This window comes from Selaginella moellendorffii, unplaced genomic scaffold (genome assembly GCF_000143415.4).
Source record: "Selaginella moellendorffii unplaced genomic scaffold, v1.0 SELMOscaffold_38, whole genome shotgun sequence".
Classification (NCBI taxonomy): Eukaryota; Viridiplantae; Streptophyta; class Lycopodiopsida; order Selaginellales; family Selaginellaceae; genus Selaginella; species Selaginella moellendorffii.
Window position 1 is genome coordinate 644,881 of NW_003314299.1, and position 19,544 is coordinate 664,424.

Sequence of the window (19,544 nt, forward strand, 5' to 3'; positions counted from 1 at the left end):
ACTGACCGTTATAAACATAGTTTAGGGTTCTTCTATGAACGAGCAGATAGAGGAGCTCTTGGGAGCGCCAGATTCGGCAACATACGCTGCTTTGCTCCAGAGATTTGGCGCCGCGAAGCGATTGGCGGAGGGGCAGCGAGTTCACTTCCACATTTGCGAGCGCGGCTACGATGGCGACACATTTCTGGGCAATCTTATCGCGCAGATGTATGGGCGATGCGGGGAGGCGTCCCAGGCGCGACGAGCCTTTGATCGGATCAAGCGGCCGGATCTCTTCTCGTGGAACATCATGCTCCAGGCATACTCCCAGTGTGGGGAGATTGACAACGCGCAGCTCGTCTTCGATTCTATGCCGGAGAAGAATGTGATTTCGTGGAACGCAATGCTGAGCGCATTCTCGCGGCATGGGATGGTCACGGAGGCTGAAGAACTCTTCGATCGATTGCCTGATCGAAATACCGTGTCTTGGAACGCTATGCTTTCAGCATATGCCACAAATGGGCATTTGGAGAAGGCAAAGCTTTTCTTTGGTTTGATCCCTTTTCCTTTGAAAAACGTTGTGACATGGAATGCGATGGTGGCGGCTTTTGCTCAAAGCGGAAGAAAGATAGATGCTCTTGCAATGTTTTGGGCGATGAATGTGGAGGGAGTTAAAGCGAATGCTGTGACTTTCATCAGTGTCTTGGAGGCGTGCGTCGATCTAGCAGTAGGAAAAATGCTTCACGCTGTTATTCTCAATGCAGGATTGGATTCGGATTTCAAAGTGAAGAACGCTCTCCTGAACATGCATGGGAAGTGCGGCGATGTGGATGGAGCAAAACGTTTGTTTGATGGTCTCTCGAATCCAAACGTTATCTCATGGACTGCAATGATCGGAGCATACGTCCAAAGTGCTCATCTTGATCAAGCCATTGCCATGTTTAGCGGTGCTCCGGAAAAATCCGTTGTCACCTGGAACACCGTAATCGCTGGGTATGCCCAAAACGGGCATCCCAACGATGCCATCCTCGTATTCAAGACGATGGATCTTGAAGGGGAGGCTCCAAACTCCGTGAGCTTTGTATGTGTACTGAACGCCTGCTCGAACATACCATCTCTTTCACAAATCAAAACCATCCACGAAGTTGCAATCGAGTGTAATCTCCACAAGACCACCGCTGTTGCAACCGCCCTGGTCACCACGTATGGTAAATGCGGCAGCGTTGAGAAAGCGTGGAGCTCGTTTATAGACATGCCTCGCAAGGACTTGGTGGCCTGGTCTGCGATGGTCAGGACATATGCCCAAAACGGGCATACCGCCAGGACTTTGGAGACTTTCCATTCCATGCTACAGCACGGTATACAGCCTGACGACGTTGTGCTTGTGAGCGTGCTGGCGGCATGCAGCCACGCCGGCGAGCTGCATCTCGGCTTGCAATGCTTTCGCTCGCTCACTGGCGACTACGGCCACAAAATACCGTGCAAGGATCACTACTTGTGCCTCGTGGATCTCGTTTGCCGCTCCGGTGACCTTGGAAGCACGGTGTCACTGATTGAGGCGGTGGAGCTGGAGGCTGGGGTGTCGATCTTCCAGACTACTGGAAATTTGGGGGAAATCCAGTTTGAGTTCGAGACGGCAGCATGAGGAAAGTCGAAGAATCCGGAGGAATTCGGCGGTCAACGGTTGGTGCGGACTTTGACCAAGCAGTCCACCCCAAGTCAAAAGGTGGAATATATCCTGGCATCGTATCCACGCACCACCGACAGACAAGCAGGGATTAAGGCCATGCCCTGACGTGGACGCCACCAACAACAACATGCCCTTAGAAGAGAGTTGTACGTTAGGCCGTGTCGGTCTGTCCGAGGATAAAAAGCAAAGCACTAAAACAATGCCAACCGAACAAATTATTTGACCCTTGCTAGCATTGCTGGAAAGGAAGTACGGGCGAAATTTGTACGGCGGACGCCTCGCAAAGATTGCGGCACACAGGCACCACCGCCACAAGAAGGGATCTCCCAACAAGTGGTGGAGAATAATCAAGCTGACGGGGTCCCCGCCGTTGGATTTGCCACATGGGCGCATCGCGGCCGTTGGGAGCGCTTGCCCTAAGGGATAATGGCTGACAATGACGAGTTTCCAAATTACATCCAAATGATTAGGGCACGCACAATGCCACGTGTTATCCAGGCAAGATCCTTCTCCGGCTCGTATTCTCGTTTCGTGGGGAAGGACGTGAGGAGCTCCGGCGCGGCGCTCTCTCGGTGATGGCGGCATTCGATCGCCTGGTCGGTGTGCTTGGAATTCGCCTCGATTCGCGTCGCGGCGTGGGATTCTGGCGATAGTCTCCCGCATTCGCAGCTCCTGGATGCGAAATATCGTCGCGGGAGGGGCGCATTTCGCAGCGGGGGCGTGGATTCGAGCGCTGGGAGCTGCAATGCGAGGTAACTCGCCGATCTTTCTCTCGCATTCTCGATATTTCGTCCGAATGCCGGCGGCTTCTTTGGTCTTGGCAGGGTACGAGAATGCGTAGGGGCTTTTGGATTGGATTGGGATCGCGTTTGATCGTGACTTAGGCTCGGCTGGATGAAGGTAAGATATAAGGATTTTGAGATTTTCTCCACAAAGCGAGCGAGCACTCATGGTTTTCTTCTTTTAAAAAATCTATCCTCTGGGCAGAATACTGACACGAGAAGTGACACGTTTTGGCAATATCCCTGGGATTCTAAAGAGGAATCGTCCGCTCTAATGCATTTGGATAGTGTGGAGGCCGCCGTTGGATCATCAAACTTTGCCGCTGCTCGAGACGATATGGCGTCGTGGCTACACTTGGACGACCCGAATTGTGGCACTCAGCTCTTTGCTGGTGCCGGGGGCTCCGCAGATCGACCATGCTCGTCGCTACAAGTTTTCCGAGATCCCCGGATCCAGCAAAGTTTCGGGACAGATCTCCAGAAGCAGTCGAGAGGCAACAATGCTGATGCCGCTCTCGCGCTAGCCGCTGGACGAGCGGCGGGCTTTGTGCCTCAAACTGGCGGTGTGCAAACGTTTAACAAGTCGAGAACAGTGTGCCAGCCATTGACAACTCGGCCTCACTCAACTCAAGCAAGGCCACCATTCCAGGATCCATCAAGTTTCCCGAGCTCGTCCTCGTCTCAGCCTCTAGTCGGGAGCTTCCCCCAGTTTTCTTTGTCCGCGGCAACGACGTCTACACGGGTCGCGGCAAAGGCATGGAAAGCTCAGGAAGCTATTTCTTTGGAATCGGACAGGAGTACGTTGGAGTGTAGAAGTTGTAGGCCGAGCGACGAGAATGCGCCAAGTGAGACGGATATCACAGGTTCGGATATGAACTGCAGCTACGATACAAAGAACTCTGGCAGGACTTTGGGGAATGCAAATGATAGTTCCTTCACAGCTACCACGGGTGGATCACGGAGCGATAAGACCGACAGGGACTGCAAAAGAGTAGACGTCGAGGACACGGCGGGGTGTCAAATTAGAGTAAGCGTTTCTGTCATTCATTCATGTTGGTGTTTTTAATGCTTTTCTTATGATCTGATAGAGGGACAAGAAGCCTCCCAAGGGGTCCAAAAGAAGTAGAGCAGCAGAAGTTCACAATCTCTCTGAGCGGGTATTTTGGAAGTTCTCAAGTTGTGATGGATTCTATTTTGATTCTTCTTTTCTAATTCTTTGTTCATGTGGCAACAGAAGCGGAGGGACAGGATAAACGAGAGAATGAAAGCTTTACAGGAACTGATACCAAACTCTAACAAGGTGAGGAAGAGACTCTAATGGTTTTTCTAAAACCACTGTTTCTTTTTCTCTTTTGTTTTAGACTGACAAGGCGTCCATGTTGGACGAGGCGATTGAGTACCTTAAGTTACTTCAACATCAACTACAGGTGGTCTGTCCAATTTCGTGGCTCGACTCTAAAAGTGCTTTTCCGTTTGTGCCAGATGATGTCCATGAGAAGCGGGATGATGTTCCCAATGGTTCCTCCCGTTTCATCACCGTACGGTGTGGGAGTACGCCTGGTAGACGTGGCCGGGCACCATTTCCCACAGCATCCGGGACTCCATTTCAATGCTGGAGCTCCTCCCACGAATGCTCAATTCCCGCAGGTCTGTCTTCGCTTTTCAGAGCTTTTCTAAAGCGTAGCACTAACGCGCGCGTGACATCCAGGGAGTGAGCACCGATTTGTACAATGCGCACTTGATGACCCACCATCAACAGCAACTCCAGATCCAAATTCAGCAACAGCAGCAGCAGCAGCAGCAGCAAAACCTGCAGCAAAGTTCTTCCCAGCTGCAAAAGCCCGAGAGGCATCAATGAGAAATCATGAAGATTCGAAGGCTTCATTCTTGTTTTCCAGCCAAATCCAGGATAAAATGGCTGGAATCCCATCCATACCGAAGAACGAAGAACAAGCGAAAGACCGCTTGCTTTGCTCGTTTTGTGCTCGTTTGCTTTGTACAGCGCAAAGTTTTGTCACGTTATAAAGAACAAAAGTAACTACCAATCGTGGTTATAGTTTTTAGGGCAGAGAAAGAGGAGGGAAATTTCTATGGTGCTCTTGCATTTCAAGCAGGGCGATGATCGCCAGTTCTTGTTCGAGGCGCCCGGCGCCGAGTGCGTCGATGCGATCGTCAGGGATGTCGTCGCCGTGAATAATCTCCAGCTCCGGATTCTCCATCTGGTCCAGGAATGCGGGCAGCTGCTGGAGTATGGGCCGATCAAATCCAAGGAGGAGCAAGAACAAGACGAGGAGGAGGAAGACGAGGGTAATTCCACTGGCGCCAGTAGCTCTTCTTCTCGTAAGGAAAGAGGGCCGTTCTACAAGAAGGATCCAAGCGGTCGTCGGACTGGAGAAGGTAAATTTTAGATTGTTCCTTGATCTTTCTTTCATGTTACGTGATTATATTATTTCTCAAAGCTTGCGATCCCAATGTGGGTGAGACGCTCAAGAGAACGCTATCGGACGCAGAGACTAGCGTTTCGAAAGTAAGTGATTGCCACATTTTAGTTTTTTTCTTTGATCAGTGATCCATATCTTCTTTTCTTCTTAGGATCAAGTGCTTTACAAAGTCCCGCTGTCCAGTTTTTTCCTCAAGGAGATGATCCAGAACATCAAAGGCGCTGTGATGATCTGCTATCCGCAGGGACTTCCCAGGCACGACCCTGTGCAGCAGCAACTTACTGGAACTTTTGAAGGTAAGTATACCAGTTCTTTTCTGTCACCATCTTGCTAAGATTTTTCTTAAGCCAGGCATGGAAACTTTAAATCCGGCTACTGCGCAGCTATGGTGGGCAGGAAAAGAGCTCATGCGTGACAAAAGACTTGCGGATTACGTCGGGAAGAATGACAAGACAAAGGTTGGAAGTTTTCTTTGATAGTACATTGACCTGACGTCCTTTTGTTTATTTTTGTGTATAAAGATCATTGCCAAGCTTCAAGAAAGAGGCCGTGGGGCTCCTATGCGTGAGCCTGTAAGCTCTTTATTTTTCTCGGCATTGTTTCACTGTTTAATTGTTCTGTTTTTTTTCTTGAGAAGCCAGTAGATGCGGAGACTCAAAAGGCCATGATGTCTTGGTACTACAAAAGGCAGCAAGAAGAAAAGGTCATTGGCTTCTATTATTTACGCTTTCCTTGGCCTGCAATAGCTGACTTTCTATTCTCGCAAACGCTGCTTTGCAGACTCTAAAAGAGAACACAGACGACTCCTACACAAACTCTGAGTGGGCGAATCCACAAGCTCTGAAAGCTCACTTCCACGGGACGAGCAACATTCGATTCAGATAAATAAGTAATAGTGAGCAAATTGACCTTATTTCCAATAGTGTCCGTCGCTAACGACTGTTGATTAGCCACTTGGACGCATTTAACGACGTAAAATGTGACAATTTGGACAAACAGCTTCTGAACAAAATATAATGTACGTAACCAAAAGTTTCACTAGCTACGAGCTTACATCATTGCTTCTGTTCTTGTGCTGAATTTGTCACCAGTGTTATGCATGCTTTCGTCCTCTGAGATGCCAAGGCACACCGGACAACTTCGCTAAAACAAAAATAGGACGCGGCCATTAGGACAACTCTCGCGTGACAGAGTGTCGTAGGAGGAAGTCTAGATCCAGAGAAACCGAGGCTTTTTAGCTAGCAGGGCGGACGATGATAGATGATGGCATCAAAAAAACGTTCTCACAACTTTGCGGCGGCACGAACACCAGCTCAAATCGAAAAAATCGTCCTCTCCACCGTCGGGAGCTATATCTTGGATCAGTTGCTGGACAGCGATCGACGAGCCGAGCACAAGAAGCTTTGCACGGAAGCACTGGTGCAACACAGCGACAACGAAGGAGGCTATGTCGACTATGCCGAGCAAGCGGTGCTGGCGAACCTGGACTGGGGGATCGAGGCAGTGGAGGAAGCGATACGAACTCCACACGAGGAGACGAAGAGCGCGAGGCTGCAGCACGCCGAGAAGATGCTACAAGTTTGTGCGCTGCTCGACGTGAGAAGTGAGATAGCAGGGATTCCAGGGACGTATCTATCGGCTTGGGGATCGCTTATTCTCTCCTACGTGTGGAAGCTACGGAACGATGACCGGAAGGCTGCCGTTTGCGTGCTCGATATGTTCCTGGTGGATCCTCGGTCGGCTAGACTCAAGTTTGCCCCTCAGCTATGGGACCAGTTGTTCCAGCCTCATCTTACAAGCATCAAAGGGTGGTATTCTCTTCAACGACATCGTATCAAGATGGCCGAGTCCGACGACGTTTCTTACTCGTTCCAGTCGAGAGAGGAAGACGGAGAAGAGGATTTGCTGACTCTGGAACAAAAAGAGCAGCTGGAAGGGGTCGAGGGGCTTTACCAGGCTAGTCTGGACGATCACACACGGGAGTTTGCACAGTATTACAAGGACTGGCTAACTCTCACGGCCGATTCTCTGAAGAAGCGCGTTCCTCCACTTATGCCGATCGCGGAACCACCAATGACACCCGTTCACGAGCTCGCAATCTTCAATCGGAAGAATGTCGAGAACCAAAGGTAGTGAAGTACGTTGGCATTATAAGTTTCTAACATGTGTTTCTTTTGCAGCCTGAAAACTTATGAAAGTTGTACTTTAAGCAGTGATAATACACAACCAGAGGTTGAGAATGTTAAAAGCAACAAAGCAGACGGTAGCGATGAAGTTTTCAATCACATATCTATGGAAACTAAGAGCTCTCCTTCGACGAGGTACTACGAATATGAAGTTATTGATTGTGGCCCCCTTACTCGATTGCATTGCAGCTTATTTGCAAGTACGCCTCCCAAAGATTTTGTCTGTCCAATCACGAACCAGATATTTGACGACCCTGTCACTTTGGAAACTGGCCAAACTTACGAGAGAAAGGCCATCAAGGAGTGGCTAAGTCGGGGAAATGTAACCTGTCCCATGAGCCGGCAACCTCTGATCAAGGTAGCACTTCCTAGAACAAACTATATTCTCAAAAGGTTGATATCGGACTGGAAAGCAGAGTCAACTCAGTTTTCTATAAAGGATTCCCCTCAGACTACGAACAACGATTACTTTCCCACGTCTTCAGGCAGTTTGACAGATGCAGGACTGACGGGGTTAGAGAAACTAAAGATGTCTTTGGAGACTCTTAGCAGACTGGATAATCTTACTGATTGCGAAGCAGCGGTGCGGACAATCTGTCGGGTCTGGGAGGAAGTCCACGGAGACGAAGACGTCACTGTCCTGCTCACGGAACCGAGAGTTATCGACGGTCTCATGGAAACTATATGCAAGTCGAGTTCGGTGGAGGTTCAAAAGGAAGCAGTACACATTCTAATTGAACTAGTTCACAGGGATGAGCACACAAGGCAGACCATCTTGACTATAGACCCAGGCCTCCAACGCATGCAAAAGTTCTTGAAAGAAGGTTTAGTCAACTTGAAAGTGTTGCTGCTTCAGCTGAGGCCTTTTCTTCCCGACATTGCGATGGCCGATTTTCTACCGCACTTGGTAGCTGTCATCAAGCAAAGCAGGGAGTCGACAATTAGCGATGTTTTCTTCCAGAGCAGCATCAAACCGAAGGCCGCTGCAGTCACAATGCTTGAGCATGTACTCTCGAGCATGGAACTGGAAAGGAACTCTGTAAACATCAAGACGCTCGTCTCTTTGACAGCGGTTCCAGCTCTCATCGAAAGCCTGAACACGAAGGATAAAAAGGAAAGAGTAGCTGCGGTGTCGATATTACTCAGGTGTGTGCGAGCCAACGAGGACGCTAGAACTTTCGTCTCTCAAGCCGATCACTTAACTTTGGTGCTGAAAGTTCTCCACAGTGCCGATAAAGCGGCAAGGGCAAGAACTATTGCGCTCCTTATGGAACTTGTTCGATCATACAAGTAAGCTTTTCGCTCAATCAATATACATTAACACAAAACCATGACAGGAAAACATCTCGTCTACAAATTCTCGGGCTTATAAAAACTGAAGGTTGTGTGAGCAGCATGCACGCACTTCTGATGCACCTCCAAGTTGCACCACTGGAGCAGCAAATACTTACAGCAGGCCTTCTAATGCAGCTAGATTTACTGGTAAAAGAATGCAAGTTTGAGCGTTTTTGGTTTCTAACGTGTTTTAATAACGCAGGGAGAGCCTCGGAAAGATAGCGTGTACACGGAAGAAGCAATGGACACACTACTTAAGGCAATAAAGAACAAAGATCGGCTATCTTTGCAAGTGGAAGCAGCTCGTACTATCATATGCATAGTCGGGAGATTTTCTTCTTCGGGTAAACCAGTGCTGAGATCCTGGCTTATAAAAGCGTCGAAAACAAAGCCAACTAAAAATTATCAGCAGGTAACGTTTGTAATTCCCGACTGAGTGGCCGATTACCGACTTACAGGATGACTGGGACAAGAAAGTTGCGAGAGCTCTGCTGGACTATGAGAATGGAACTTTGCTGGAAGTGCTAGCTGAGAATGTACTTGACGAGGCATTGGAGCTTGCGACACCCTGCATAACAATCGCGACGTGGTTACTCTACATGGCACGTGAACTACCTGAAACGGGACTCTGGATTCAAGCTCGCAAACTCTTACTGCCCCGATACATAACTTTGCTACAATCTGACGCTCATCGAGTCCTCGCAGCTCTTGCTTTGTATAGTTTTCTAACGGACAAAGGTTTGATGCGCAGTTCAATTATCATCCTGCGATCCTTCCTAACTCGTTTCTTTTAACAGCCAGTACGCAAGAGCTTGTGAAGTCCGCTGCTGCCGTATGCAAGCCGCTCAAATCAATGAAAAATGAGAGCTGGATCTCGTCAAAGCTGTACCAAACATTCATAACCAGCCCAAATGTGAAAGTGAGTCGTTCTCCTGTTCTCCTTTTGGAGTTAACACTCGAAGTTGCAGGCAGAAGAATGGAAACACGACGAGGTTATGCAAGCAGATACAAGTGGCAATGGTGAGGTGCGTGCACTCGCATGTGCAAAAGGATTTCTCTACAGTGGACACTCTGACGGAACAATCAAGGTGGTCGAAACATGCGGTCCACACTGACACTGTCTTATGCCACTTTATCAGAGCTGGAAAGTTGCGGAAGAAAATCTGCTGTTGCTGAGAGAAGCCACAGAGCATACAAAATGCGTCACGAGCCTGGCGATTTTACCATCAAAGCACAGGCTTTACAGCGGTTCTCTGGACAAAACTATCCGGGTATGCAAAACAGTAAGCGCGGGTTATGCCATGACTAACAGTCGCTACAAACAGGTTTGGTCCATTGAAGACGATACCTTACACTGCCTCCATGTCTTCGAGCTCAATGGTGGTGTTCTAAGCCTGGTTGTGACGGGTTCTCTCGCGTGCATTATATTACAAGGCATCCCAGGCATTCAGGTAGGGAAAGCATCGACTTACTCAGTCATCAACTTGTTAGTAACAGGTGCAATACGAAGAGAATGACGCAAGACATATTTCTTCGCACAAGAACATACAAAGTGTGGCCGCTTCCAAAGGCATGATTTACTGTGGATGCACAGACAACAGCGTACATGTAAGCGAAATCTGTTCTTAAGAAACGTCACTAAGATGGGTTGGCAGGAAACCGATCCATCAGGAACTGCCATGATGTGCATCCAAGGCGGCGTGAGAACTTTGCTAGGAAAACGGCCAGTAAATGCATTGCAAGTTTTCAAAGGTCAGATCTATACAGCGGGATCATTCTGTGATGGAATGAATGTCAAGGTACGCGATTTGCTTGTGCTGTATCGATGCTGAATCAACGATGACAGGTGTGGAACCAAGCCGATAAGTCACTCGTAAGTGCACTGTCCATACAATCGGAAGTAAGATCGATGGCTATGAGCTCGGAGTTCCTCTATTTCGGCCTAAGCTCGGGAACGATCGAGGCAAGCAAAGCTGACTATAAGAACTCGAATGCAAACCACCACTGTGTTCTGCGCAGGTGTGGCTTCGAGCACGGCTTGCCAAAGTAGGAAGTCTGGCAGTAGGGAGCAAATTAAACGCGCTGGCAGTGGACGGGGACGTGCTCTACAGCGGATCTGGAGACGGGAAGATCAAGGTAACCTCTTGAATCGATGCGAAGTGAAAAACGAGACACGATGCTTGCAGGTATGGACATGTTTGTGATCAGGCTCTTTGAAGGCTTGTATCGTCTAGAACGAAAGAACTAGAGCGGAAAATGGTAGGAATATTTGGACAATGGTGGCTTGCTAGTCTCACCGTAGCTCACCATAGTCTTGTAAAGAATGGACATCATAGCCAAAGTTGAGGCCATTGTAAAAACTCGTCGATGTAGTGTGGTCTTGAAAATCTTCATAGATTGATGTCTGTGATTCGATGTCTATAAAATTTCACCGGAAAGAACGAAGTAAAATTAGATTACTCTGGAATATAATTCACCAAGCACACAAAAACAAAGTACAGAATGAACAACATCCTTCAGTGAAAGGTAAACATGGGAAGAAGACTCCGTGGCATTGCCCATGTAGCGCTAAAAATTTACCACCTAAGATAATAAGTTCAATAGGTATAAACATAACTTACCAGCAGTAGAATTAGAATTTGTGGTGGCTACTCTACTGCAATCAACCACTAACCACAGCAGGCTAGCAATTAGTAAAATATACAAGCTCCCCATGATTTAGATTATATTTTGCAATGTTTTGCAATAATTGCCTAGCTTTAAATTTATCAACTATCAATCAATCAATCAACATTGTTATTAACACCTGTATTTAACTATTAATCAATCAATCAACATTGTTATTAACACCTGTATTTAACTATTAATCAATCAATCAACATTGTCTCTATATTTAACTATCATCAATAATCTGTAAATACATGTATAAATACGCTAAAGATAATAGTGTATCCGTCAGATTAATTTATATAAAAAAGTCTTTACCCTAATTAAAAATATTTATTCCCATATCCTTATATTAGGCTTTGATTATTTTGTCTGTTCTTTAGATCTAAATCTACTCTTTTTGTCAAATTTAGCTTTCTTAGTTATTGTTTTAGTTTTCTTTTCAATTTTCACCATTGTCTGCTGCAAATGTCCATATTTCTCTTTTGTCATTGCTTTTGGATCTTCCAATCACGGGTAAGTTTTTCTTTGGCATGAAGCTTTTCTTCTGACTTTGGCTAGAGTTTTTTGTGTCGTGTAAACTTTGGAGTTGGAGAAGCTTTAGAGCATCAATCCTTTGTCGACGATGGGGGGACTGTTCTTCCATATGGACACAATAGCACGAAAATCATTATTAGATGAGGATAATAGAGTAGCATCTACAACCTTAAATAACACATTTCTCAATCAACAGCCCTCCACAGTCAGCTCACCAGCAAAGATTTTCATACGTTGCCAGATGATTACCAACTTCGATGGGCATAGTGTTTTTCTTAGTGTCTTGCTTTATCTTGTTGATATAGTGTGATTATTACATTAATTAGAGAGCTATAGATGATGTAGTGTAAGGATCAAACCTTTGGGAAGACAATATTTACAAACTTAAGTAAACTCTTGTTAAAAAGGATAACTATGAGGATAAGTTAGACATTTTGTAGTTTCAATTTACTATATAATCTTTTTTCTCTACCCTTTGTTCTTTCCTAGCTTTTTTCTTTAGTAGCTTTGAGTAGCTTCCTAACTTTGAGTAATTTCTTATTTCAAAGGTTAAATCATAATGTGAATATTTTTAGAAGTTTTTGTTTTACCATTACCATTGGAGAATTCTTCAATTCTCTTGAGAGTATAAGAGTTTTTCTCTTGAATATATTTTCTTTCTTTTTGTGTTTTTGCTTTAAATGTTACTAAAAAAAATTTAAACCAAGTGCATATGATAGTGAAGTGAGGCTGAATATATATGATACATATACATATACATATACATGATACATATACATGTTAAAGCAAGGATAAATGCAAAGAGTATAAATAGAATCAATGCTTTAAATTATTTTTTCCTTTTAAGGTGGGGATAAAGAGGATATGAAAAATTAATATAAACAAACTTCAATGTATAATATTAGATAAGTTGTGAGTCTTGAGTTAACAATGATTTTGGAGTCTAAGACACTAAAATATATTCCTACAAGGTTAATGGGATTATGAAAACAATAACAGGTAAACTTGATCTAAGCTTGAATAAAACTAAGTTATGTTTTGCTGCTTTGTTAAATAGGTCCACACATTGCCCAGGTTTGTTAACATGGTATCAGATTAAGAAAATGTGCTCAAACTTAGTGGAATTAGTGATGCAATTTACAATTTTACATGTTCCTCCTTTATATAAGATCTGTAACATGAACAAAAAGGTGGTATAATATTTAAAGCTATGAATTATGCTTACCAGTATCATATATTTGCATCAAGGTGTCAATAAACTCAAGATTAAGCCCACTTGAAGTCCCTTATTAGTTTTAGAATTATAGCTTTAATTTAAGTTTAAGGTTGGTTTATAGTTCATCTAAATTCTATTTAGCTAATGCTTCTGCCAGAACTTTAATTTTTTATTATGTCATAATTACCAATTGCTTTAGGAGTTTTAAGTTCTTGTGGCAATCTAGCAGATGTTCTAAATGTTCTGCCAGACCATCTTCTGGAGAAGAGAATGGTGTAAAAGGTAGTGCTAATTAGCGTTTTACATAGTCACCCCTAATCACATTTTCTTTCACCAAAATTAAGTTAGTAAACATTACTTATATTTGATTCTTGGTTTCTTGTTTACTAGCGGATTCTCATGCTGGCACTTGTCTCGAGCTCCCTCTCCTTCTTTATCTAGTAGTCTCCTGCCCTAGGATTTGCTACGCTACTTTAGCTTCCTTAATCCTCACGATATTAATTGGACCTCTGGTTTCCTTAGCTTCATCTCCCTTTGTCCTCTTGATGGGCTTCCCAACTTTTGTTTGATTGCAGTGGCCACTTGTCAATCTTTTCTATAGTCTAGGCTAAAAGGCAATTTATGAGGATTAATGAGATAGACTTCACAACTTAGCATAGCAAGAAGAAGCTGCATATACATCCAGTGAATGTGGTCCCGTGGCAACGAGAGTAAAAGAGAATTAGAAATTAGAGAGAGCACGAGATCAAACCGACCTGGAAACGAAAGAAGAATTAAACACTACGAACTTACCAAGCCTCGACGAAGGCTCAACCGTCAAGAGTTAACTGACACGTCACCATGTCGGCCGGCGCCAGCGTTACGCCCGTGAGCTCAATGGCAACCCCTGACTGGACCACGTCACGGTTTCGTGCTTCAAGGGTCGCCACGGTTGGCCCAGTGGAAACAAAATATGGCAAATAAAAAAAGAAAAAACTTTTTTTTGGCTTCTCTAGGGTTAGGGTTTTCGGGAGAAAAATCCTGAGGGACAACTGCTTCGGCGAGGCGCCATGTCGCACACTCCGGGAGCGGTCATCAATGATCCCAGCGTGCCGCCAGATTTATGGACGGAGCAAATGCTCCGCGCTTGGAAGGTACATTGCGATCTCTCGCCGATAGATCCATTCAATCCAATCACTTCCTCGCAGCATGCCATCGATGCTGCCAAGCATTCCCCCAGGGACAAGAAATTCGTCAATCTGGATGATCTCCTGGAAGTCACGGGTATGTCTCGTCTTTTTTTGCGTTTTTCGTTTTGGCGGGAACGCGATTTTAAATTTCCTGCGTTGTTCTTCGCAGATCATACTGTCAGGCTTTCAAGTCCCAGATCTCTCCAGGCATGTCTCCATCTTGGAATTGATCCCAGCGAGGTGGTATACAGGTATGGCGAGAAATCCAGCTATTTCTTTTCTTTCTGCTAGCTTCTTCTTATCTTTGCCCTTTGGAAACTTTCAAGGCCAATGGACACTTTCGCCGAGAGGGGAATGCGCCGAGAGTTCCAGCAGATAAAATACGACCACCATGAAACTCAAAGAAGAGGTGAGGTACAGACCCCTCCAATCTCGCATATCAAGTAATGGTTTGTGAATCGCCTAGCGACCTGAATGCAGAGAAGCTGCAAAGATTGAAAGAGGAAAGAGAACGCTTGATACGAAAGTCCGACGAGGACAAGTCGCGAGCTTCTGCTGCATCCGAGAAAAGGCGCAAGGGCGGAGGGGATAGAGACCTTATGGACAGGGTAAAAACTCCAAGTCTTGTTTGCTCGGGGAATCGACTTACGTGTAGCGATCACAGCCCAGTCGGCAGTACTCACTCTTTACTACTATCGTGATCGTCACTCGTTTTGTTTAAGGTTAATTGAACAAGCTCTGTCCTAGTACTTTGCAGGATAGAAAAAGAATTGAAGCACTCCGTCGAAGGCAGCAGCGAGAGATGGAGCAAATGGCCAAGTACGAAGCTCAAAGACAGGTCTGTGATTTCCAGTGATTTGTTGCATCTTACTGTTTCCGTAAACAGCAAATGGCCGATGAGAACCAAGCACGGGTTGAGGCGGAAAGGAGGACTGCGGAAAGAAAGGTATTTGAAAATCAAAAGCAGTAGCATCACACGATAATTTTCGTAACTTTCTTCTGGACAGAAAGCTGAAAAGTTGAAAAAGGACAAGGAGTGGCAAGAGGAGCTACGGAAGAAAGAGCTTGAGAAGGTCAAGGAGGTATGAAAAACTCGATAGTTATCTCCTTACACACAGACATACTTATTCTTTCTTTGGCGCAGGAAGAAGCGTTGGAAAAGAGGAGCAGGCAGATGGCTGCGGAGAGATATGCTCGTGAACAGCAGCAAATGCAGATAGAAGCTGAACGTCAGGTGCGTAGACTGCGTTTTCGATGCATGGGTTCCTAACGCTTGTTTAATCTCCAGAAACAACTACAACGTGAAGCAGTGCGGAAAGAGCAAGAGAGACAGCAAAAACAGGAGGAATTCCGACGGCAGCTTGAAAGGATACAGGAAGCTCAGCAGGAGGTCTGTACCATTTTTCTGCATGTAGTTGTGTGTAACTTTTGCTCTTTTGCAGGTATTGAGGAAGAGACAGGAGGACATGGTGAGGAAAGATCAGGAAAGGCAGCGGGTGATGGAGCAACAAAATAAGGAAAGGCAAGCAGCAAATGCAGAGGCTCGCCGGCTGGCCGAGGAACGCCACCAGCAAGTCGTCGAAAACTTCGCTCATCAACTTGCCAAGCGACAGTCGGACTATGAGCACAAGCAGGAAGTGAGTACTGCTACTGGGCTGGATCGTCAGATGGCTGAATTATTGCTCGATTTTACTGATAGCACCACTGCCGATGTTTGTGCTAACGTCTTTGCCACTTCCAGGAACTGAGGATAAAGCTCAAGATGCAAGAGGAGAGGCACAGGCAACTAGAGGCCGAGAAGAGGCGAAAGGAAGAAATGAAGGAACAGCAGCGACAGGAAGTTATCAGAGAAGCCCAGAACGAGCGTGAACGGAGAGTTCAGGTACGGGACATGTTTTTTACTTCTTTCACTCCGAAGAAACTTTTCTGTTTGCCCGCACAGGAACTCCTAGCCAAGGCTCATGAAGCTGATATGATATTACAAAACTTCATCATGCAAAAGAAACTGGCCAATGCGCGTAGAGCCGTCGAGCATCAAATCGAGTTTGAGGACAAGACAACGAGAGTTGAAAACATCAAACGTGTCAAGGTCTCTCTTTTCTCTTCTTTTCAAATCCTTGGGCCCTTCTCTCAACACTGATGTTCTTGTTTGGATCCAAAAACAGGCTCTCCAGAGGATGCAAATCCTCCAGAAAATCGAGGCGGAGACCGATAGAGTGCGACGGCTGCTAGAGTCGAGACAGCATGCTCAGGAACGCCACAGAGCAGCAAATGTAAATCTTTCAATCCACCGCCAGTCCATGAACCAGCAGCTCGAGCGGCTTTCGGTAAGATCCATCGTCCAAAGCTCTCCTTTTCTTGTTTAGACGGAACCACGCAAGCGCTAACGATGTTTACGTTTCGTCCCAGGTGAGCAAGAAGTGGAGGGAGTCCTTGAGCGAGGAGGGCCGAGCCGAGCTCGAGAAAGTGGGGAAAAGTGGCCTCCCGTCCATAGGTGAGTGATAAGCAGCGTTATTTTCTTCTCGGAAGCTTGAAACTTTGGAGGGAGAGAAGCCTTCTATCGAATTGGTGGGATGGGATTTTTAAGCGCAGCATAGATTCACGCGATGGCAAGCGACAAACAAAACCAACGAGCAAGAACACTGAAAAAAAAATTGTACATTTACGGGCCTGCTCGTTCATAGAACTACAGCGAGTTTTGTCAAGGGGAAGTCCCTCTACCGTACAATGGCTTCTATTCAAAATCAAGCATATGCGTATATTACCTGGGGCATAATCTTGCCGTACGTGAACTGTCAGTTCGCCTCGATCATGGTCGCGAAGTAGGATCTGGGCGATGGGCGCTCCAGCATCATGTTTTTAAATTCCAGGAAATCGACCAGCCCATCGCCGTTGGAATCCACCCCCCGGATCATGTTCTTGCAAGCGGCAATGCTGCGCGCGCCCTGGATGAATCCCAGGCGGGAGAGCACGCGGTGGAGCTCCTCGGCGGTGATGAATCCATCGCCATTCTGGTCGAACACCCGGAACGCATCCCTCAGATTCTCTTCTTCGTCCTCCTCGCCGCGGGGATTCGCCAGAGAGGAAAAGGAAGAAGAAGAAGAGTCGGAGGATTCCGCGCCATCGCCACCGTCGCCGCCGACGCCTCCACCGCCGTCGATGCGCCCGCCTTCCACGCTCGTAATGTACAGGGCCTGGAACTCCTCGAAATCCACGCATCCATCGCCGTTGAGATCGACGGTGAGCATGAGGAGCTCCAGGTCGGAATCGCTCATCCCGTGGCCCAGCTTCGCCATGAGCTTGCCCACCTCTTCCTTGCTGATGAGCCCATCGCCATTCTCGTCAATCGCCTGGAAGACGCGCAAGAACTCGTCGCGCAGGCACTCCTCCTCGGACTGCTCGCTCGATCCGCGCGGGCTGAGAACCGGCGATTGGGAGGCGCTGGAGCTGCCGCTGGGCGACACGATCGACTGGAAGTGCCAGTTGAAATCGATCAGTGGGAGCAGCATGGGATTCTCGTCGGGCGCGGGGATCTGGAGCTCGAGAGTGGGCTTCCTCGATCGCGATGCCATTTGCGATGAGTTCTAGAGATGGGATTGCTCGCTCTAGAGGGCTCCAGATCGATAATCTAATAGAGGGAAGAGAGGAAGAGAGGAGAATATTTACGCACAAGAGCCACTCTTGTATATAAATGCCAACGGTTCTTTAAGAAACCCCGATTAGGCTTTCACGTAAAAATTATAGAAGGAGAGGTGGAGTTGGACAAAAGAAGAAAGGTGGCGGAAATTTCAGGCGGTCCCATTATATCATGGCAGACGTGGCAGCAAAAAATCAATGCATGTCATAGTGACGCAGATTGCCCGCATTTTTTACTTGTAAGTCGTTTTGGAAACATACTCCAAATAAAATGGAATATATGAATTTATATTAGGATTTCAACCAAACACATAATAGATGAGCTCTTGTCTGGTCTCCAACACCAATGTGCACGTCTGAGACAAAGTATACGACCTTACGGTTGGGTACGATTACAAAAGACATGGGTAAAAGTACGATAAAGTGCTTCCATTTAAATATTATCAAATTTTTCCCTTTGCCAGACCGTACCTAAGGGGCATTCATTAGGAAATACCCTGGAAGAGTCTTGGGAGAATGACAAGTTGGCTACCCCAAACCCAGAGGTTGTGATCATCCAAAGGAGCTGGCCTCTTGAATAGCTTGATTTTTCCCGTGGAGTTTCTTCGAGTTTCCAAAAGCCGTGGAGTGTCTAGGGTCAGCCGTCCCTATTCCGCTGACAACCGTTTACCTGTATTTTAGTTCGCAGACAAACGCTGCTACCCTGCCAAAGTTTTCCGGATCTATCCTCCGCGAAAATGTGACAAAACTCAAGTTTTTACGACGTTTTAAAGAAAATCACGTAAGGACCAGAGCTAGAAACCTGTTGACCATCGATGACTGTTTAGCAAGCCTTGAACAGGATCACCGCTAGCATTACAAGCCCCGAGAAGGATCGTCCACGCAAAACTATCAGCCTTGTAAGGCATACTCTCAACAAGCTCCGCTGCTAGGGATCCAGAGTGACTATAGGTGCCAAGAACAATGCTAAAAGTCTCCAGGATCATAAAAGGCAGCAACATGGTCTCATGTCCAAGTTACCATGTCATGTACGTTCCGTCCTTCGCAACGGCGCGAGTCTTGTTCTGCCCGTACACCTGGATCAAGTAAGTCCAAGCTACCACGTCGCGATTTGGCATGGGGTCAAACACCCACTTTGCCTCGTCATAGTAACCATTCTGCGCATATACCGGTACCATGGTAGTCCAATCGCCTTGTCATTCTGTGGAAGAGTCTAATATGCTTGGATCATAATGGTCATTTGCCCAGTTTTCTGGGCATATGCTGCTATCATGACATTCCACGTCAAGGTTTTCCACCCGCGCCATGTCAAACGTGTGTCGTGATTTCTCTATAATGCCGTTTTGTGCATAGCTAGTAGTCGACGTTACAAAGCTACTTTGTGGTATGACTTTGAAACGAAGTTCATCGTCTTCAATATGCCCTGATTGGGCATATGCAGTTATTATACACTACGGGCATCCTTTCAAACACTAGCCTGGCTATCTCTAAGCAGCCATTCTCTGGATACGCACCATTCCAAAGATACGCTTCATATCCGAAAGATGCCCATTCAACCAAGGGCAGCCAACGTAAGAGACGAGGGCTTGATCTTAAAGTGAAAACTATCGCTCACTATCTCCACTCCAAGAAACTTGGGAAAAAGATGACACAAGTAACAGAGCGATTGCGTCGCCTGAGAGATTCGAACTCTCGCGGGGAAACCCCATGTACTTAGCAGGCACACGCCTTAACCACTCGGCCAAAGCGACACTACGTTGTTCAAATTGTCCGCATATAATTTTTTCTTGGCCATGCCCTGTGAGTTGTAAATTAATGCAAGGAAGAACCATTGAACTTGGAACTAAAAGATAACCTCCAGGCCATCAATTGTTTCTGACGTTGCCAGCAATCGAACACAAAGGCC

The 19,544-nt window shown here is 46.4% G+C and overlaps 7 protein-coding genes and 1 non-coding gene across 9 annotated transcripts; 6 read left to right on the forward strand and 2 right to left on the reverse strand.

The window, feature by feature from the left end:
- The first annotated feature begins 34 nt into the window (after positions 1-34).
- Positions 35-1,894, forward strand: LOC112349362 (pentatricopeptide repeat-containing protein At2g13600-like). The gene has a single exon (XM_024683640.1). The coding sequence runs from the start codon at positions 35-37 to the stop codon at positions 1,622-1,624; it is 1,590 nt and encodes a 529-aa protein (XP_024539408.1). The 3' UTR covers positions 1,625-1,894.
- Positions 1,895-2,144: 250 nt separating this feature from the next.
- On the forward strand, positions 2,145-4,496 carry LOC9653874 (transcription factor PIF3). Its single transcript, XM_002978610.2, has 8 exons — positions 2,145-2,421; positions 2,494-2,569; positions 2,657-3,478; positions 3,540-3,608; positions 3,686-3,751; positions 3,813-3,878; positions 3,934-4,098; positions 4,160-4,496. The coding sequence occupies exons 2-8, from the start codon at positions 2,564-2,566 to the stop codon at positions 4,307-4,309; spliced, it is 1,344 nt and encodes a 447-aa protein (XP_002978656.2). The 5' UTR covers positions 2,145-2,421; positions 2,494-2,563; the 3' UTR covers positions 4,310-4,496.
- A 45-nt stretch (positions 4,497-4,541) lies between these two features.
- On the forward strand, positions 4,542-5,777 carry LOC9653875 (UPF0769 protein C21orf59). The gene is made up of 5 exons (XM_024683641.1): positions 4,542-4,848; positions 4,962-4,978; positions 5,137-5,188; positions 5,289-5,350; positions 5,673-5,777. Exons 1-5 carry the CDS (start codon positions 4,542-4,544, stop codon positions 5,775-5,777), a joined length of 543 nt encoding a protein of 180 aa, XP_024539409.1.
- Positions 5,772-10,773, forward strand: LOC9653876 (putative E3 ubiquitin-protein ligase LIN). Its single transcript, XM_024683712.1, has 17 exons — positions 5,772-5,787; positions 5,843-5,910; positions 5,984-7,021; positions 7,073-7,213; positions 7,268-8,368; positions 8,416-8,560; positions 8,616-8,825; positions 8,872-9,151; positions 9,211-9,332; positions 9,382-9,501; positions 9,553-9,684; positions 9,739-9,864; positions 9,911-10,021; positions 10,069-10,212; positions 10,260-10,376; positions 10,433-10,549; positions 10,600-10,773. The coding sequence occupies exons 3-17, from the start codon at positions 6,153-6,155 to the stop codon at positions 10,615-10,617; spliced, it is 3,753 nt and encodes a 1,250-aa protein (XP_024539480.1). The 5' UTR covers positions 5,772-5,787; positions 5,843-5,910; positions 5,984-6,152; the 3' UTR covers positions 10,618-10,773.
- A 3,071-nt stretch (positions 10,774-13,844) lies between these two features.
- Positions 13,845-14,729, forward strand: LOC112349396. Of its 2 annotated transcripts, XM_024683750.1 has the most exons (6): positions 13,845-13,966; positions 14,021-14,096; positions 14,172-14,253; positions 14,329-14,411; positions 14,483-14,610; positions 14,667-14,729. In XM_024683750.1, exons 1-6 carry the CDS (start codon positions 13,883-13,885, stop codon positions 14,721-14,723), a joined length of 510 nt encoding a protein of 169 aa, XP_024539518.1. In that variant the 5' UTR covers positions 13,845-13,882; the 3' UTR covers positions 14,724-14,729. The 2 variants fall into 2 exon arrangements, with proteins under 2 accessions (XP_024539518.1, XP_024539517.1); XM_024683749.1 differs by having other exon boundaries at positions 14,483-14,729.
- On the forward strand, positions 14,708-16,775 carry LOC9653877 (trichohyalin). Its single transcript, XM_024683747.1, has 10 exons — positions 14,708-14,840; positions 14,889-14,948; positions 15,010-15,084; positions 15,147-15,236; positions 15,291-15,392; positions 15,445-15,639; positions 15,744-15,884; positions 15,945-16,091; positions 16,168-16,329; positions 16,412-16,775. Exons 1-10 carry the CDS (start codon positions 14,805-14,807, stop codon positions 16,502-16,504), a joined length of 1,101 nt encoding a protein of 366 aa, XP_024539515.1. The 5' UTR covers positions 14,708-14,804; the 3' UTR covers positions 16,505-16,775.
- On the reverse strand, positions 16,646-17,727 carry LOC9653878 (probable calcium-binding protein CML17). The gene has a single exon (XM_024683748.1). The coding sequence runs from the start codon at positions 17,572-17,574 to the stop codon at positions 16,798-16,800; it is 777 nt and encodes a 258-aa protein (XP_024539516.1). The 5' UTR covers positions 17,575-17,727; the 3' UTR covers positions 16,646-16,797.
- Positions 17,728-19,307: 1,580 nt separating this feature from the next.
- Positions 19,308-19,389, reverse strand: TRNAS-GCU. The gene has a single exon. It is a non-coding gene; the product is annotated as a tRNA-Ser (tRNA).
- Between the last annotated feature and the right edge of the window lie 155 nt (positions 19,390-19,544).

Excerpts from the sequence above, each read along its gene's own strand:
- LOC112349362 (XM_024683640.1), top strand. The coding sequence starts at position 35 with ATGAACGAGCAGATAGAGGAGCTCTTGGGAGCGCCAGATTCGGCAACA.
- LOC9653874 (XM_002978610.2), top strand. Across the intron at positions 3,609-3,685 it reads TTCACAATCTCTCTGAGCGG|AAGCGGAGGGACAGGATAAA; the intron begins GTATTTTGGAAG and ends ATGTGGCAACAG. Across the intron at positions 3,879-3,933 it reads TACTTCAACATCAACTACAG|ATGATGTCCATGAGAAGCGG; the intron begins GTGGTCTGTCCA and ends CGTTTGTGCCAG.
- LOC9653875 (XM_024683641.1), top strand. The coding sequence starts at position 4,542 with ATGGTGCTCTTGCATTTCAAGCAGGGCGATGATCGCCAGTTCTTGTTC. Across the intron at positions 5,189-5,288 it reads ACTTACTGGAACTTTTGAAG|GAAAAGAGCTCATGCGTGAC; the intron begins GTAAGTATACCA and ends TATGGTGGGCAG. Across the intron at positions 5,351-5,672 it reads GGAAGAATGACAAGACAAAG|ACTCTAAAAGAGAACACAGA; the intron begins GTTGGAAGTTTT and ends GCTGCTTTGCAG.
- LOC9653876 (XM_024683712.1), top strand. The coding sequence starts at position 6,153 with ATGATGGCATCAAAAAAACGTTCTCACAACTTTGCGGCGGCACGAACA. Across the intron at positions 8,561-8,615 it reads TAATGCAGCTAGATTTACTG|GGAGAGCCTCGGAAAGATAG; the intron begins GTAAAAGAATGC and ends TTAATAACGCAG. Across the intron at positions 9,502-9,552 it reads ACTCTGACGGAACAATCAAG|AGCTGGAAAGTTGCGGAAGA; the intron begins GTGGTCGAAACA and ends CCACTTTATCAG.
- LOC112349396 (XM_024683749.1), top strand. The coding sequence starts at position 13,883 with ATGTCGCACACTCCGGGAGCGGTCATCAATGATCCCAGCGTGCCGCCA. Across the intron at positions 13,967-14,020 it reads AAATGCTCCGCGCTTGGAAG|CATGCCATCGATGCTGCCAA; the intron begins GTACATTGCGAT and ends ACTTCCTCGCAG. Across the intron at positions 14,097-14,171 it reads TGATCTCCTGGAAGTCACGG|ATCATACTGTCAGGCTTTCA; the intron begins GTATGTCTCGTC and ends TGTTCTTCGCAG.
- LOC9653877 (XM_024683747.1), top strand. The coding sequence starts at position 14,805 with ATGGAGCAAATGGCCAAGTACGAAGCTCAAAGACAG. Across the intron at positions 15,085-15,146 it reads AGCTTGAGAAGGTCAAGGAG|GAAGAAGCGTTGGAAAAGAG; the intron begins GTATGAAAAACT and ends TCTTTGGCGCAG. Across the intron at positions 16,330-16,411 it reads AGCAGCTCGAGCGGCTTTCG|GTGAGCAAGAAGTGGAGGGA; the intron begins GTAAGATCCATC and ends GTTTCGTCCCAG.
- LOC9653878 (XM_024683748.1), bottom strand. The coding sequence starts at position 17,574 with ATGGCATCGCGATCGAGGAAGCCCACTCTCGAGCTCCAGATCCCCGCG.